Below are 15,369 nucleotides of genomic sequence, written 5' to 3'. Positions count from 1 at the left end.
TTGTCATTAGTTGTACAGAGGACGTCAGAGAGTTTCGCCGGTCTGCTCAAGACCTTTTAGGAGCTTTCAGTGAGCGTTGCGCAAGTGGTAAAAAGTGGTTGCGACGCTCCTTCTGAATACGTTTGCCGCACAGGTGGAACAAGCTCGAAAAATACAATGGACTTTTCTTACGCCTTATTTCAAATCATTTACTGTTACGCCTCCTGTTCAGGAAACAATGCCACATCTGCACCGTATTGCAGGTAAGCGTTTAAGAGCAAGAAGTCGAGGAAAAGCTTCGTCCCGTCATTTATGTTAATGACCACACAGGCGTGTTACGCTATCCTTTCCGCTTGCGTGCTTCTCGGTAGAAGAAATCTCTGAATCCTTTCACTCGCGAGAAAGGTCCGTCAGTCAGGCAGACATTCGTGGTGTCCGTGAGATGGACGTTGAAGAGGAACCACGTGAAGTTGGCTCGAATGTCCGGCTTGGCCATGATCTGGCTGGCCTGATAAAAAAAAAGGAAGTACACGTCATTGTTCGGACTGCGAAAGCACTAAAGAAAGGAACATGGCGAATGAAGGGAGGGTGCGAGCACTGCAAACTGTACGCCGCAGTATTTGCAAGCCGAGCTACGTAAGCGTTAGTCCTCATAGTTCGCTATGCGTCACCTAGCGGTAGTTCGCGAAACTGCCAGAACTGCAACGCAGTGGCTCGAGAGTGGCATGGTCATGTGAGCTGCCCACAGGGTGCTGCACGCCGGCCTGTAGTGCTATGTTCGCCGACCACTTTTCGCAGCAAGTAAGAGAAAGCTGCAGGGATGGGTTTCCTGTATGAGTATTACTGCGCCGAGTTATGCGGCAGCGTCTGAGAACTCCTTTCGCTTTTCGGAGCATATACCGTGTGATCGCAAGTTTCAAGTGCGACGATTTCACATTTGCCCCAACGCGGAAGACAAAAGGGAGAAAATGAGCCCGATTTATCACTCGGTGGTACATTGTGTCTTAATTTGCTGTTACAACTAAGATGTTTGCGTTTTGCCTTACTAAGCCTAAACTAACACCGAGGAAAATGTGACACTTCTTTTCGGGAGCGCTTTTGTGCCCGCTTTGCCTCCGTAGCTTTTCCTTCGTTCGCACAGAAAGGTGTCCGAGAACATAGTGTACTTTTATTCGCTATACTGTTGATGATGATGATGAGGGTGCTGATCTATAGGCCTCCCCTTTGAAATGGGGTTGTGACATATATAGTCACTTAGCCTGCTTGAAGTAATCGAGTATGCTATACATGCTTTTTATTCTAGCATTTTTCTATACATTTCCTTAATCTTTTATCTCTCCCTAAAACTTCTGTACTGCCTTCTAACGCTACCTATGCTTGCAACGGATACCCTCGTATACATTTATTCCCTGCTTTTAATGCGTAAGTATTCTTTGGCAGGTACCCAAGCCCCGTCACGCGTAAGTGTATGTACAAAAATACGGAATTTGCAAAGCCGTTTATACGTTATAACACTATGGAGGTACATGATAGGTAGCTTCTAAGTGATTACGAACAATTTAAAGCAAAACAAAATAATAAAAAAGGAATGCCCGTAGGGATACATAGGGCGGCTTAAAAAATGTACGAGAAATCCTAAAGTAGGGGCGGGCCAATTGAAATTTAGGCTTTGGTCAACTAGAAATTTCGAGGTGGGCCAAATGAAATTTGGTCGTGGCCAAACTTATATTTGGGGGTTGGCCAGTTTCATACGTTCAAGTAGGCAAGCTTTATATTTTCAAGTGGGCCAACTTGAAATCTGTGGGCGGACCAACTTGAAATGTCGAGTGGGCAAAATTAAATTAGGGGGTGATTAACTTGAAATTTGGGGGTGGGCCAACTAGACATTTGAACGCGGGCCAACAGAAATTTGGGGGTATGCCTACGCATGCTTACACAACTCCGGTGGAGTTTCTACAAGTTTTTTTTTTCACCTAAACTCTAGACGTCTCTTGCTTACCTCGATTGCCGAGCAGTTGTGCTTCCGTCTACTTTAAATCCAAGCGTTTTCGGAAGCTGTATGTTCCCAACGGGTCTCACTGGGCGAGTCCATTCGCATTTTACTAGGTTGTGCTAAGCGGCGCCCGGATTTTTGCGGCAGCATACACATGCATGCCTCTTCTTGTCGGGAATATTTGCAGCGGTACGTTTTCGTACTTCGGCAACAAGCTCGAGCCTCAAATAGCAATGCGCTTACCTTTGTGTTATCGTACACATTTTCCCTTCTAATTTCTTTCTTCTCATTCTTGTAAATCTCCCGGCCTTTTTTGTTTCCATGCTCTGCATCCAATTAACTGTCTGTTTCTTTCACATTCTTTCTGATCACTCCTGGTTGTCTATTTGCACTTTCAATTACCATGTACTTCGTTGCCAACTTTCTGGACCCCTTCCTCCATTATGTGTCCGCGCTTTTCATGTACGCATACTTGTGCACTTTAGTCGATGAGTCCTTCTTCAAAACTAATTTTGCTCTGCGCTCATCTGATTTCAAAAGAGGCCAAAACCATGTCACCCTGGACGGCCTCGTTTGTGGTTATGGGCTCCCAAAGCACAAGGAAAAAGATAGGTAAGCGAACTGGCCAGCTATCTTCCACTTGCAGCCCCCAAAAGGTATCCGACTTTAAACACCGAGTCGCATCAGCGAACGCCAGCGCTGGCATGAGTACTCCTTTCCAGATTCCAGGCACCACCTCATACTTATTGGGAGCCTAAAGTGCTCTACATTTCAATATCGTTGCATTCCGCTTCCCCTTTGTTTTCAGGTTATCTTGGTGGTTGCTCGAGTAAGGCTTTGATTCCTCCAACTAATGCTTGACCCTGCCGCGCCCAGAACCGGCCAATCTATGTTCAACCGCATGCTCTCACATTATAGCGAGCGCTGCAACACTGCCTGGTAGTTCTCAAATAGTCGTGATGCCGCCGCGCAGAACTTGAAAAAGCAAAAAAAAAAACGGAATGTCGAAAGACTTTTGCTGTGTACCATTAAGGACGTGTGATAGCTGCGGAAAGACCGCAAGTGATCATTTCATCGTTTCCCGAAAGCACGTCCGACTACGCGCAATGGAGAGCGATAGATAAGAAACTTGTGCATTGGGAAAAACGTGGCTGAGGCTAAAGTTGCTCGTTCAAAACGCTCCACTCGGGGAGACATCTTTCTTCCCAGAGAGTAAAGCAATGCTTGCGTTTTATATATTCTAAAATGTTGTGGAAGTTTCGAATAGCACAGTGTACTTTGCTTAGGCATGTTCTTTAATAAATTAGTGATGTATGCTTAAGCTTCATTTGGTTTGGTTAGTTTAGTTATCTGCCCCAGCATAAGTGTTACTAACGCTTTAAGCAGTAAGAATATTCTCGCTAATGTACTTTGTCCGCTGGCCCCGGTAGCAGGAACAATAACTGGCTCGGAAGGTCTGATGTTGCTCATGACACATGGTATGCCGTGAGGTGGCATATCGTTTTCATAGCATGCTTTTGTTTAGCGGTGCAAGCACAAGCGGCTGCTTTCTCCTTCAATGAGAAAGCAGCCGCTTGATCGATTCTATATCTTTATGCATGTTTTAACAGGAGGTCCCCTTGACAGTTTTTACTTTGGAACCTCCTTCTGCATTACATTTCCTTTGTAATTGTAATAATGTTTAATAATGATAAAATTGATTCTTTGATCGATTGTGATTGATTGATTGATTGATTGATTGATTGATTGATTGATTGATTGATTGATTGATTGATTGATTGATTGATTGATTGATTGATTGATTGATTGGCCCACGTGCGCAAAGCATCGCTAGTTTGATTTCTGACATTGTGCGCACAGCTAAATTTCATTACAACTGATTCAGCTCGTTTACAAGTCACTAATGTTACACTAATGCAATCGACGTTGCCTAAAGAAAACCCTCCGACCCGGCCACGGCGGCCGCATTTCGATGGGGGCGAAATGCGAAAACACCCGTGCGCTTGGATATAGGTGTACGTTAAAGAACCCCAGGTGCTCAAAATTTCTGGAGTCCTCCACTGATACGAGTCCCGTGCAACTAAAAAAACTTTCTCCCCCGATATATACGAGAGCGATACGTGCAAGCTACGCACTGCAAGCGCGAACATGCGCGTCATCAGTCACAGACCGCCTTATCACACGCATCAGCTAACCCTGAAAAAAAAAGGTTCACCCCGACGCCAGAACGAAACTCTCATTCGTTTTTTTATGCCAATACACGCTGACCAGGTGACGTAACAGTTTTTAGCCTCCTTCTATCAGTGCACAATATGTGTATTTGCTTTCACAATGCACGGCGGGCGTTATTGGCTATATGTTGTAGGATGCTATGCGATATACTGCAACAAGAGTGGCAGTGCGGATATGTCTATGAGGGAAGAAAACAGTCAAATATCATATTCGTGGCAGTGCAACAACTTTGTGGAACAAGTGCTTGCATCTTTCGGAAGCCCGCTACGCACGAACACTTCCCTTTCTAATCTTCGGCAGGTTTGAAAGGCTCTCTGTCATTAAAAAACTGATGTGGCTATGGAGCCCGCACGTTTGCACTCAAAGCGCAAGGATTTAAACAGCTTCTTCGCTGAAATCTTTGAGACCGATCAAAATAAGGTAACCGGCATCAAGGAGCCTTCCGGCTTCGAAGAAACACCTCGATTCTACGCCACAAACGAGCAACTTGAGCACAGCGCCATGCGAAACAGCCGCCATGAACCTATAGATATCGTAGTAATTTTTGTTCATTTGGACACTGTTACCAGCACAAGTAACGGACTCTGTAGTTGCCAATAGGCTGTCCCTGTACAGTGTCCCCGCACACTCTTCAGGCTGCAACCAACTGGAGCATAGGAACCTTGTCTTTCTTTTTCACGAGCACTGCCATATTTCGTAGGCAATGGCGCCATCTTTCAGGCGTCGTAGTGCTGGCTTGGGCAAACGCTCCTTGTTGTATGCCAGGTATACGCTTGGCGGCACTTGTTGGTGGTTGCTTACGTGCTCAAGCATTCTATTTAGTAGGATGTGGGCGTCTGCTACGTTGTAAACGGTTCTGCGAGACGTACTGAAGTGATTTAACTTGGCATGGCCGCATTTTTTGCTGCGGATGATGCGGGCGGAGCACCAGGCGCGATATGTGCGCCTGAGTTTGAGCATACAACCAGCCACAGGGATAAGTTGTGTATTACTTAAGAAAATGTTTTGTGAATCTGCCCGCGGTGAAACTTTGTGTAACTATATGCTGTGATGTATCAGCAATGAGTAATTAAGAAATACACGCGATAATCTTAACAACGTGGTACCATTTCTATACGGAATAAGTTGCGCTCTTTATTTGAAAAGTGTTCTAATTGTTTTCTGTAGATACTGTGGGCAGCTGCATCGTTTATTCGACGAATAAAGCAGTTTAGGTTAGTACTAACAGTGGGCGCTATAACGTAAAACTATTCCAAACTTTTCTATTCCAATTCTGTTATCAGCCCTCCACGATTGGTCAAAAACTTTTTTCGACCACCCCCACTTCACCTGTCTGTCACGCGACGTCACGAAAACCGCGATACCTCCCCATCTGATATGAAGTGTACACACTGATTATGCATGATTTGACAGAAAAAGGAAAAGCAGTTACTTCTGATTCTACCCCTTTTCGCCATTAGTCCTCGGCTATTGGTAAAAAGCTTTCGGGCTGCACCCACTTCACCTGCCTGTCACGCGACGTCACAAAACCGCAAGAACTCACCGCGTCAAAGTGACGTGTACACGATAAAGATGCATTAATATGCCGAACAAAACTTAATTTTCTTCGGAATAACCGCAGGCTGCCCCGTTCCGAAAGGAATAAAAGATCGCTGCCGCCGACCGCTCAGACGCTGGCTACTCGCACTTGCCGGAGAGCATGGGTGTATTTGCGTATAATAAAACTTTTTGCGTGGCCGTGTAACGTTTTCGAGCACTTTTGGCACATTTACCCCCTCATTCTGCCAACTCTTCTTTGCTGAGGGCCCGTTTTAGCGTCATTCTTGAGCTTCCGTTGCATGCCGCCGTGATTTTCGACCAGCCACCGCAAGGTAAGTAAGGGAAAGCCGGCCAATCGTAGACGCCGGCACCACCCTCTTCATCCGGTTATCGACTTTCAGTGCAGTGGCTCGGCCCCATCGAATCCCTCTCCACTTGAGCGTTCTCCTCGCCTCTTGTCAGCCAATTAGATACGACAAGCCGCTCAGTGTAGGCAATGTTATTCGTTTTTCAAGCAAACAAAAGTGATCTCCTATGAACGAGGAGAGCGTTTGATTGGTCTGTTCATACAACCCTGCGGGTAACCGCCTGGTGCTTGCGTTGGTGGTTACGCGAATTTGACGTCAGAAGATTGGAATAGAAACATATTGGAATAGTTTTACGTTATAGGGCCCAGTATCACGTACAAAGTGAGTAACGCATCTCGAGTGGTCGAGCAGAAGGCTGCGGACTGTGCGAACGTCCAAAACAGTTTGAACTGCACGTTTATATCTACTTGTTCTATAGCGCATGGTGCCGAGCATGTGGTGTGGGCATAGCTGGATTTATTGCGACATTAGCCCGTTTCTTTATTTCTCGAAAGATGGCGATGAAGTGGCCAGATTGACCAGACAAGCGTGAAATACAAACTTTAGAAATCGCAAATGGATGAAAATTGACCTTAATGCTCGGCCTCGTTCGGTCTGACCACTACGACGCACTCACCCGTTTTACGGCAGCTATTTTCTCACAATTAGTCGCCTCATTTTGTTTATGCGACTGCCTTTTGATATTACTGCTTGACGGGGCAAAGAGGCAATGACGAAGCACACAGCTGATATGTATCATGCTGGTTTACCAACCGCAGTGATCACTCTATTGAGCCACGCCATCGACCTCACACAGGACGGCGACGTAGATATAGCATAGTATAGCCTTAAAATGCGCGAGAACGATACTGGTGGCTGACGCAAATATTATTCAATAATTGGCGTTTAATAATTGGGTTAGTCATGCGCACGAGCACTCAGGTGCTTCAGTTCCCACTCCAAGCGATTACATTCTGAGATTTCCTAACTTGCGCCGCCAATTCAACGACGCCGCTGTTCTTTGCCGAGTGGAAACCCGTATAGCCACATAGGTTCACAACGCGTACACATGCCTTGGCTGATAATGCACTTTGCATGTTTGCGCGACCAAGATAGATTTACGTATACAGGAGTTTTTGATGCTCGTAAAAGCAACGCAGTACTTGCTTGAACATTCCTCACGTAAATGCTTTTTCAGAATGATTTAAAAAAACTTCTGCAATTCGTTCCACAGCACAAGAAGGCAACACATTCAAGCAGCGCCGCAACGGCTGGTACAAGCCAGAGTGGAGGAATAGTCTCGCAGCGCGCCCTTTCCTCCTCGCCAGGTGACATGGTCTATAAGGTAAGTGTAGGCTAGTTCAAGGTGTCTCACATCCAGTGTTCGACGCTCCACGACGCAACATTCGCAAGCAGGGTTCACGTTTGTCACAGCGACAGCAAGGACCCCCACCGACATTCACGATTTTGCTTCCATTGTTTCATGCAATACGGTACGTCCACAGCACAAGTCCTTACTAATAACTATTTTCGTGGAGGACTACCGCAGCCTGCTAGCACATCAACGTATAACGCTCAGCCAATCATAAACCAATGACTTGCCAAGTACAGTTGCGAGTGACATACGCAGCTCTATTTTCCTGCTTTGCCGCAGCCAGGTGCAGCCCATATTTCTGGGGTGCTACGTCGGGCTCAGTTGCCGATGCTGCACGGCGCTGTGATGTTCTTGCGTTTACAGGATCGCGACGGCGGTAGTAATACCCACCGTCTCTAGTAATTTGTAATTCGTGACGTACTTTCGTGCCAACGGGTTCTGCACAACGTGTGTTGTTCTCGCGCCAGAGTACCCACATGACTACTGCAGAAAGGCATCATTTCACTTCTCTAGTATTCAAGTTCACATATGTACAACTCTAGCATCATGAGTATCGGAGTCTCCCTTGAAACTAACGAGTCACGCCAAGCCAAAATTACGCCAATGACAAACGAGGCGGCGTTGCGGGTTATGTATTTTGGATGCGCTTTCCTGCTTTGCGAAGCACAAAATTTCGAAGCTGAGATCACTTGTGCATGGAAGATGAGACCAGCTGGAATGGGTGCAACATTGATGAGTGTTGCTACTTCCATGTAGTGAGAACCGTCTGAGCTGACAGTGGCATAAGAATAAAACTCGTTAAAACCGACGTTTGGGCGAGTTGGCAAGGCACATTTGAAACAGAACAGCGCGGTTTTCGCGGGGACAAGCCGGGAGAAACGACAGCGCTCGTTCGTGTAGTTTCTTCCTGCTTGTCTCCGTGAAAACCGCCATGCTCTGTTCCAAGCATAAGAATAACTTTACCTTGAGTTCCATGAGATCCAGTGTGTCGTGCGTCTGGAAGATTCTCCGACCGTTGAACACCTGGACAGTCTGAGCGTCACTGAGTCCAATGACCACCTTTTCATAGTTGAGCTCAAATGTGTCGGCCTGACACGCCTGCACGCGTGAGTGCGAGAACAATATATAGACCAATAAGAATATTTTATGATATACATGGCACATCGCGTGTAACACCTAGAACTTATGGGTTGGCTAGTCGCGAGAAACAGATATGGCAGAGCAAAATGTCGCTGGTTCGCCCGAAATGCGAAGCATAAATTGCCATAGCAAATTTTTAGACAGCTGTACGTAACAAAAATGGTAGTTTTATCGCTCGCATAAACTTGTAAACATTCGCTTACTGACTAAATCAACAATCATAGTGTCACTCGCGTGCAGGCAAACGAGGACACATATAGCTGGATGATATGCTCGTTTTGGCAACGAGCACTGGTAGTGAAAACACTGGCTTGAGGAAGTGCGGCAGCAGTAGCGAGCGAATTGACCTTCGTGTTGCCTCTCCTTTCAACGTGAACTAGCAGCGAGAACAGTGCACACGAAGCTATCAGCCCTCGGCATCCCTAGACTCTATCACCATTGCAGATTGGTTTCAAGATAGGGGCCGCGCGAATGCGCACAGTCACGCAAGGTAGAGGCTGCTTTAGTGGCCGCCAACCGATGAATATGTACCCGTTGTTAGTGCACATTCGTTTTTCTTCATGCTTCCCTACTACGGACTCGGTATTGACTGCTGTGATCCCGTTTGAACAGAAGTTCAGCGCCAGTTCTCGCGTAGTGGGCATTGCCATCTGCTAGGGACGAACGGTGCAAAGTGTGTCTTCCTCCGTAGTACCTAGGCCCAGTACCGAGACTTTTCTCTCACAAATAACTCATGCGCACAAACTTCGGGCACAGGCGGCACAGTTGTCGCTTGTCTGCAGCCTTCCCGAAACGCAAATACGCTCGGGTACGCAGAAGCCGAACTCTATCTGGAAAACATGTGTGCACCCAGCTAGAAAGTTCTCGCGTCTCCTACCGGACACACTCGTAATTCGCGAACGTTGGCTCGCGCTTACAAGTCAGCAAGTCCCCAACATTCCACAGCATCCATGGTATGGCGCTGCAGACGGTGAAATGTCGTAAACTTCGCTGAAACCATTCTGTTATCTGCCAAGACCTTGTTCAGCAAACAATTTGCCGATTGTTTTACAGTTTACTGTGGATCACGTGGGCTGCACACTAGAAACACTAACTTTCTTCGAAGCAGTAAGTGTTTTACATCATAGTAATTTTATTGCGCAATGTCGAAGGAAAAGAAAGAGCCTCCTATTGTCGAGTGTTTGTATCGCTAAAGGTGTGTTTTGAGAGCTAACGCTCAGCTTCTGTCATGCAGACTAACACCACGGTATTGAATCGAAAATTTTTCTTGTTTCAGTTTTTGTTCTGGTTCGTCGGAAAGGTTCATTTCCTGTTCAACTCTGCAACGAAAAAAATGTCGGTTCAAACTGATTTGAAGTGGTACATAATGTTTGTAAGACATAATAATTGTCTTAAAAAAAACAAGAACAATTTCTTTTGTATGTAAAATGTACCGCGCTTCTCAGCTGTACAAATGGAACCTTTTTTTCAACTTCTTTTTTAAGTCACGTTATTGAAGCAGACCTCAAAAGCGATATGGCTCTCAGCAAGCCGCGGGAGAAGCGCGGCCTTTGGGTTGATGAAACATGTGCTACTGCCCAGAAGGCTTGCCCCACGCTAACTTGTGTAGCCGGTACTCCGAGAGCAACTGGCGCTTTATACAGCTCCGGCTGTCACTTCTTTTAATTGCGACAGCAATCATATGGATACTCCAAGCGAATTTTTGCCGGTGCTGTCGCCGTCGCCTTGAAGTACCGTTTCCGTATATGTAGGCTATATGCCACGCACGGCTATATTGCATGCGGTATACGCGGGTTACATAGCTGCTCCATTCTATCAATATAGTTGTTCATGCCAGGTTTGGCACTCTTGAAAAAATTATTCCTCAAAATCTTGTGATTTGCCGCCCTTAAAGAAATGTCATGAAACAAAACTCCGATAGAGCATGCCTTTAATCTTAAATCTTCTCAAACTTCAATACTAAAAGTGCGACACAATAAGAGGGCTAAAACCTCATAACCTCCGCTGGCCGTAAGGATTCCGCAAGGCCTCCTACTTGCTTCCACATATTTTGCACCCAACTCGAGCTCTCCTCGTTCGAGAGAATGCCTTCAACAAGCTTTTTCAGCTCAACTAATGTTGCCAGCATGTGCTAGGTAGACATGCATCGCGTATGACAGTCTATGATGGGCTTTTCAGTTTCATTTTTTCTGTTTAGTGGCATAACAGTCTGAACGCGCAGCCTCTTAACAAGCGCGTGACATTCTCGGATAATATAAGTAGAGCTTGACGCCTTCAGTGCATCAATGAAAGCTAACCACAATATATGAAGAGCAGGCCTGCATTTTCGCAGTAAACCAGATTCGTCAAGACTGATACAGACTCTTCATAATCGTCCAAGAGCTGGGAGGTGGTTGGGTGTTGCAAAGATGACTCCCTCTTCAGAATCAGACACGCAACGTTCGTCCTCTTCACCGAGAAGCTTTAATTAATATAGTCAGTTGTAAAACTACTTATACACGTTACTTAGGCGAAGGTCCTAGCGAGGCAGCGTATTTGTGACTTGTGCCTTCAGGTTTTCACCTGTGTGGCGCTTAGTTCCTGTATTCCGATAGCAAATATATAGACAATACAGGCGTATTTCCCGCCATTGTCGTCGCCGTTGGCGTTGCCGTGATGTTCCATGTAAAGTCCCGATACAGTCCTCGACTATGGGACCTCCTTATGTTTGCTACGCACATGAAATTTTCTGTGCTTTTACCAATAAATAAATTATGCAATTATGAAATTATGAAAAAAAAGTCCAAGGACGATAACATTGTGACCGCGCATCGTATGCTGCATGTGCGAGTGAAAGATTGCGAGGGTGAGCCGACGATGGAGGCTCAACATCGTGCAAGCAAGGGACGAAGGTGGGTAGGAAGCGTTGTCTTCCATCGCGCGCTAGGCACCTGCGGAAGGGAAGGGAGGGGTGCCATTGAGCTATGGCAAATGAGGGGATTGTTAACGAGCTATGCATAGCACTTCCACGCAAAAAGGTGTCGCTTTTTGGATGAATTAAATGTGGCGTTCTCACTTACGCTGTACCCACGGTTGACGAGCAGCTCAGTTTTTGCTCTCAGTGCTATATTACTCCTAACCTTACTTTGCGATTGTACATTATGAAAACATGCATATGCTTTACGTTTGCTGCCAGGAAAGAAAGAAAAAACGATAGTCGGAAGCATGCTGGCATTTTCTCACACCATTTGCATTAACGGAGAAAGCGAGGAGCTGGTGTCCCTTTTCTTGGTCACGCCTCCTTTCTCGCGATCAGAGTTGGTTTTGTAGAACCGGTTGTGGCTTATCAAAGCCGCCATACGTGCTTACCGGGTGTGTCGCTTTAGTGAGAATGCGTGCATGTGTATCCCGACAAAACGCGCCAGTGTATCTCACTCGAGAAGTAGCAAGGACATTAGGCCTGCCTGGGAGTAGTCCGTCAGGCCGAACCCAGTGCAGGGCTGGTACGAGGCAGATATCGGCAGGTCGTACTCCTTGTTCAGGGTGTAGTGCACCACGCCCATCTGGAGAGCGAAGGCCACGACTAGCGAGGGCCTCGCGAATCCTGCCGTGATCATGCGGGATGCCGCCTCCTGGGAATTTAAGCGTAACGTAGAGAGCGCTATTAGGACGAACTTAGCGACTGCCAGTGAGATGATGTCGGATCTCGAAAAGAGCTCGGGCCAGTTAGCCGTATGCTAGAAGAGTTCATTGTTGGTCTAATTTGTTTTCCATAATTGAACTAGTAACTTAGCGCGATAAAAATCATAGAGACATAAAAGGTGGACAAAGAGAAGCGCTTGTCTTTGTCCAACTTTCTTGTCGCTGTCGTTATTATTGCGCTAAGTTACTAGTTCAACTATCGTTAGTCGTAGATCGTAGAGCGAGAGCGGCTGGCCAATGACAAGCAGCCATTACGAAGAAAAATGTTCGTAAATTCGTTGTCAAAGGGTGTTTAAAACTGAAGTGGCTGTCAAAGTAGCATGTCTCATACAGCAAGAAGCCTTGCTGTCACGTTAATGTATCCAACGTTTCGGTTTTCACGTGTTTGCCTCGCAATTGAGGTCACGCACAATGTTGCCATTTTGATTTGCTCCGGTCTTTTATCTACGATAGCTTAATATTCTAACCGCAGATGCGTCTTTTCTTTCTCTGAAACTGAGTGAAATGACCGGAGCTTCGGAGGACGTGCATCTTCAGGAAAGAGTGATGCCTTAGTGCTGGGCTCAGAATTATCCCTCCAGAATTCTTTATCGGAACAAACAAAGCCCCGCACAGGATTGACGTTTTTGGATTCCTTCCTCATCGTAAAACTGTCGCAACGACCAGGAATCTAACTCTTCACATCGCGAGGTCCGAAGCTAAGATATAGCCATTCTTGGGTGGCGTGTATCATCGCGCTTTGACCAGACCGCGACGCTACGCTGGCATTATGGGAAAATTCGATCTGACGAGTAGACAACTAAGGAAATTTGGCTGCGAATTCAATAACTTCGACAGAATAGGTCGGAGAAGCTCTAGAGCAATGCATTTGTTGCACTTGCCAATGTTGGTACGAAAGGATTCTTGCTGTCTATCGCGTTGATGGGCAGCGTAAGGCACTGTCGCCGGTCGGGCTGTGACAGAAGAGTGGTGATTACCACCACAGCGTCCACGTCTTCCCTGCAGCCAAAGAAAGAAATAGAAGAACGAATCGCACAATGAACAGAATAGCAAGTGCACGCTCACATCTCCGTATAACTTAAAAAAAATATCTTGGTCAGAATCTAGCTGTTGAAACATTAAAATTTTTTTACATTGATTTGTCAATGCACACAATGTAAATTTTATACGTTTCAGAAACACTATCTTATGCACGGTACAATGACGTCAGGTCAGACACACATGCTGGAACCGACGTCACTTTCATGATGCGGTTATTTAAACGCTTTAAAATCGTTGCGACGTGTGCACCGCATTTTCCAGCAGAGTGATTAGTGGATCCGGCATAGCATGACAGCGGGCCACCAGCTCACTATTCCATTATACCCAGAATCAGCTCACTTCCGGCACGTGGTAGGCGTCCGGACAGCTGCGGGTGTTGCACCACGGGAAACCTCGCACATTCGCGTTTAACAAAGGGAAGTTTGCATACCTAGTATCTCGCACAAACTTGCATTCTCATGCGCACTATGATACGCACCGCGTATGCTCAACGCATCTCCAAGTTTCGGTTGGATACCTGAGAGGATGAGTGCAGTTTACCTATAACGCTGTAAAGAAAAACTGGAGGACGCTTAAGCTTCGCCTTCAAGAGTGAAACGCGACAGCGTTCCCGTCGACCCGCCAAGGGGTGTAAGACAATGGGCTACGGCGCAGCGATCACTTATGAGGCGCCCCGCATCGGACGCGGTGAGCGTCGAGCAACGCAGCGTTCGGCGCGGCAACGAAACGTGCGCCTGAGCAAGCGGAACGAACCAAAGAACTCGGTGTCTCGGAGGGGGAAACGATGCACGCCAGCCAAACGTCCTGATCGGCACGGTAAGAAAGATAGACATATAGTGATCTAAAGAAAGGAAGGACGCTTGATTCTGCAACCCGTGAGGGTGCAAGGCGAAGCGTCGTCAGGGGAGAGGGAGTCCGGGCCGCGACGCTCCTCGCACCACTCCCCGCACAGCCCCAATGCGCGCGTGGCGCGCGACCTGCCGGGGCAGCGCCGTACTTTGAGAGGAGGGGGTCTTCTGTGCTTGCCGCAAGATGGCTCTGCGTGTGCGGAAAGCGCCGAAGAAATGTAGCAGAAACGCACTTCGCTACTCGTCTAACTGCGACTTCTGTAACATGTTCATAAATACTGATATACATGGCAGTATAACTTCCTATGGCTCGTTTCTAAGGCTACACCGCATTCACTAGAGGCGCTTTTGTACCGCTTCGAAGCATCAAACTCGTGGCTGAGTGGTAGCGTCTACGTCTCACACCCCGGAGAGCCTGGTTCGATTCCCACCAGCCCATCTTGCAAGTTGTTTTTTATTGATGAAGTGCCTGCCGGGATTTATCGCTCACGGCCAACGCCGCCGACGACACCGGCTTTTCTGCGACACGAGCTCCTTAATGCTGTCGCGTTAAAAGCGGGACCGATGCTGCGATCAAACCTCTTTACCCGCCATGGCGGCGTTGTAGTGGCTATGGTGTTTTGCTGCTGAGCCCGACGGCGCGGGAGGGAGCCGGCGGCAGCATTTCTATGGGGCACAATGCGGAAACGCCCGTCTGCCGTGCATTGGGGGCACGTCACAGAACGACGGGTGATCGAGATTGAGCCGAAGTGCACCATCCCGTCACCCCCTCCCTTTCCATTGCAGCGTGCTTCAAAACCATATCGCAGATTCGGCACGTAAAATCACAGAATTGTGTAGATTTCTTTAATCATGCCTTTTTCTGCATATCATATTGACCGCAAATAAAGACGGGGACAGAGGGAGAGAACACATAAACAGCGCGAGCGCCAACTTTGAACTGTTTATTCACAGCAGCCCGTGGGCATATATAGGCAAATAGAACATGCGCAGATCGCAGCAAACAAGAATACACATCAGCCTACATTGCATTGCAATGATGATATGATATTCTGATGCATTGCATTGCATCAGAATACACATCAACAATACATTGCAGGCGCACTTACCTGCGCACTGCAATGCCTGTCGCTGTGCACCTCTTGTTGAGGAGATAAAGATTCTGGGGAGAAGCGATGACCAGACTGCACGTGA

At 47.0% G+C, this 15,369-nt stretch overlaps 1 protein-coding gene across 1 annotated transcript in view; it reads right to left on the bottom strand.

Annotated features, from left to right (window-relative positions):
- Nucleotides 1–264: 264 nt before the first annotated feature.
- The window catches only part of LOC135912633 (uncharacterized), a 41,282-nt gene continuing 26,177 nt past the window's right edge, over nucleotides 265–15,369 (bottom strand). Inside the window, exons 11-14 of the mRNA XM_065445122.2 lie at nucleotides 13,168–13,285; nucleotides 12,049–12,216; nucleotides 8,429–8,563; nucleotides 265–487 (exon numbers count right to left, since the gene is read on the bottom strand). Of these exons, the coding sequence (XP_065301194.2) occupies nucleotides 320–487; nucleotides 8,429–8,563; nucleotides 12,049–12,216; nucleotides 13,168–13,285 (589 nt within the window). The 3' untranslated portion in view covers nucleotides 265–319. The remainder of the gene's footprint in view (nucleotides 488–8,428; nucleotides 8,564–12,048; nucleotides 12,217–13,167; nucleotides 13,286–15,369) is intronic.

The sequence above is a fragment of the Dermacentor albipictus genome, chromosome 7, assembly GCF_038994185.2.
Source record: "Dermacentor albipictus isolate Rhodes 1998 colony chromosome 7, USDA_Dalb.pri_finalv2, whole genome shotgun sequence".
NCBI classification, from domain to species: Eukaryota; Metazoa; Arthropoda; class Arachnida; order Ixodida; family Ixodidae; genus Dermacentor; species Dermacentor albipictus.
The sequence above is the reverse complement of the archived record's forward strand: the minus strand, read 5'-3'. Positions and strand labels throughout refer to the sequence as shown.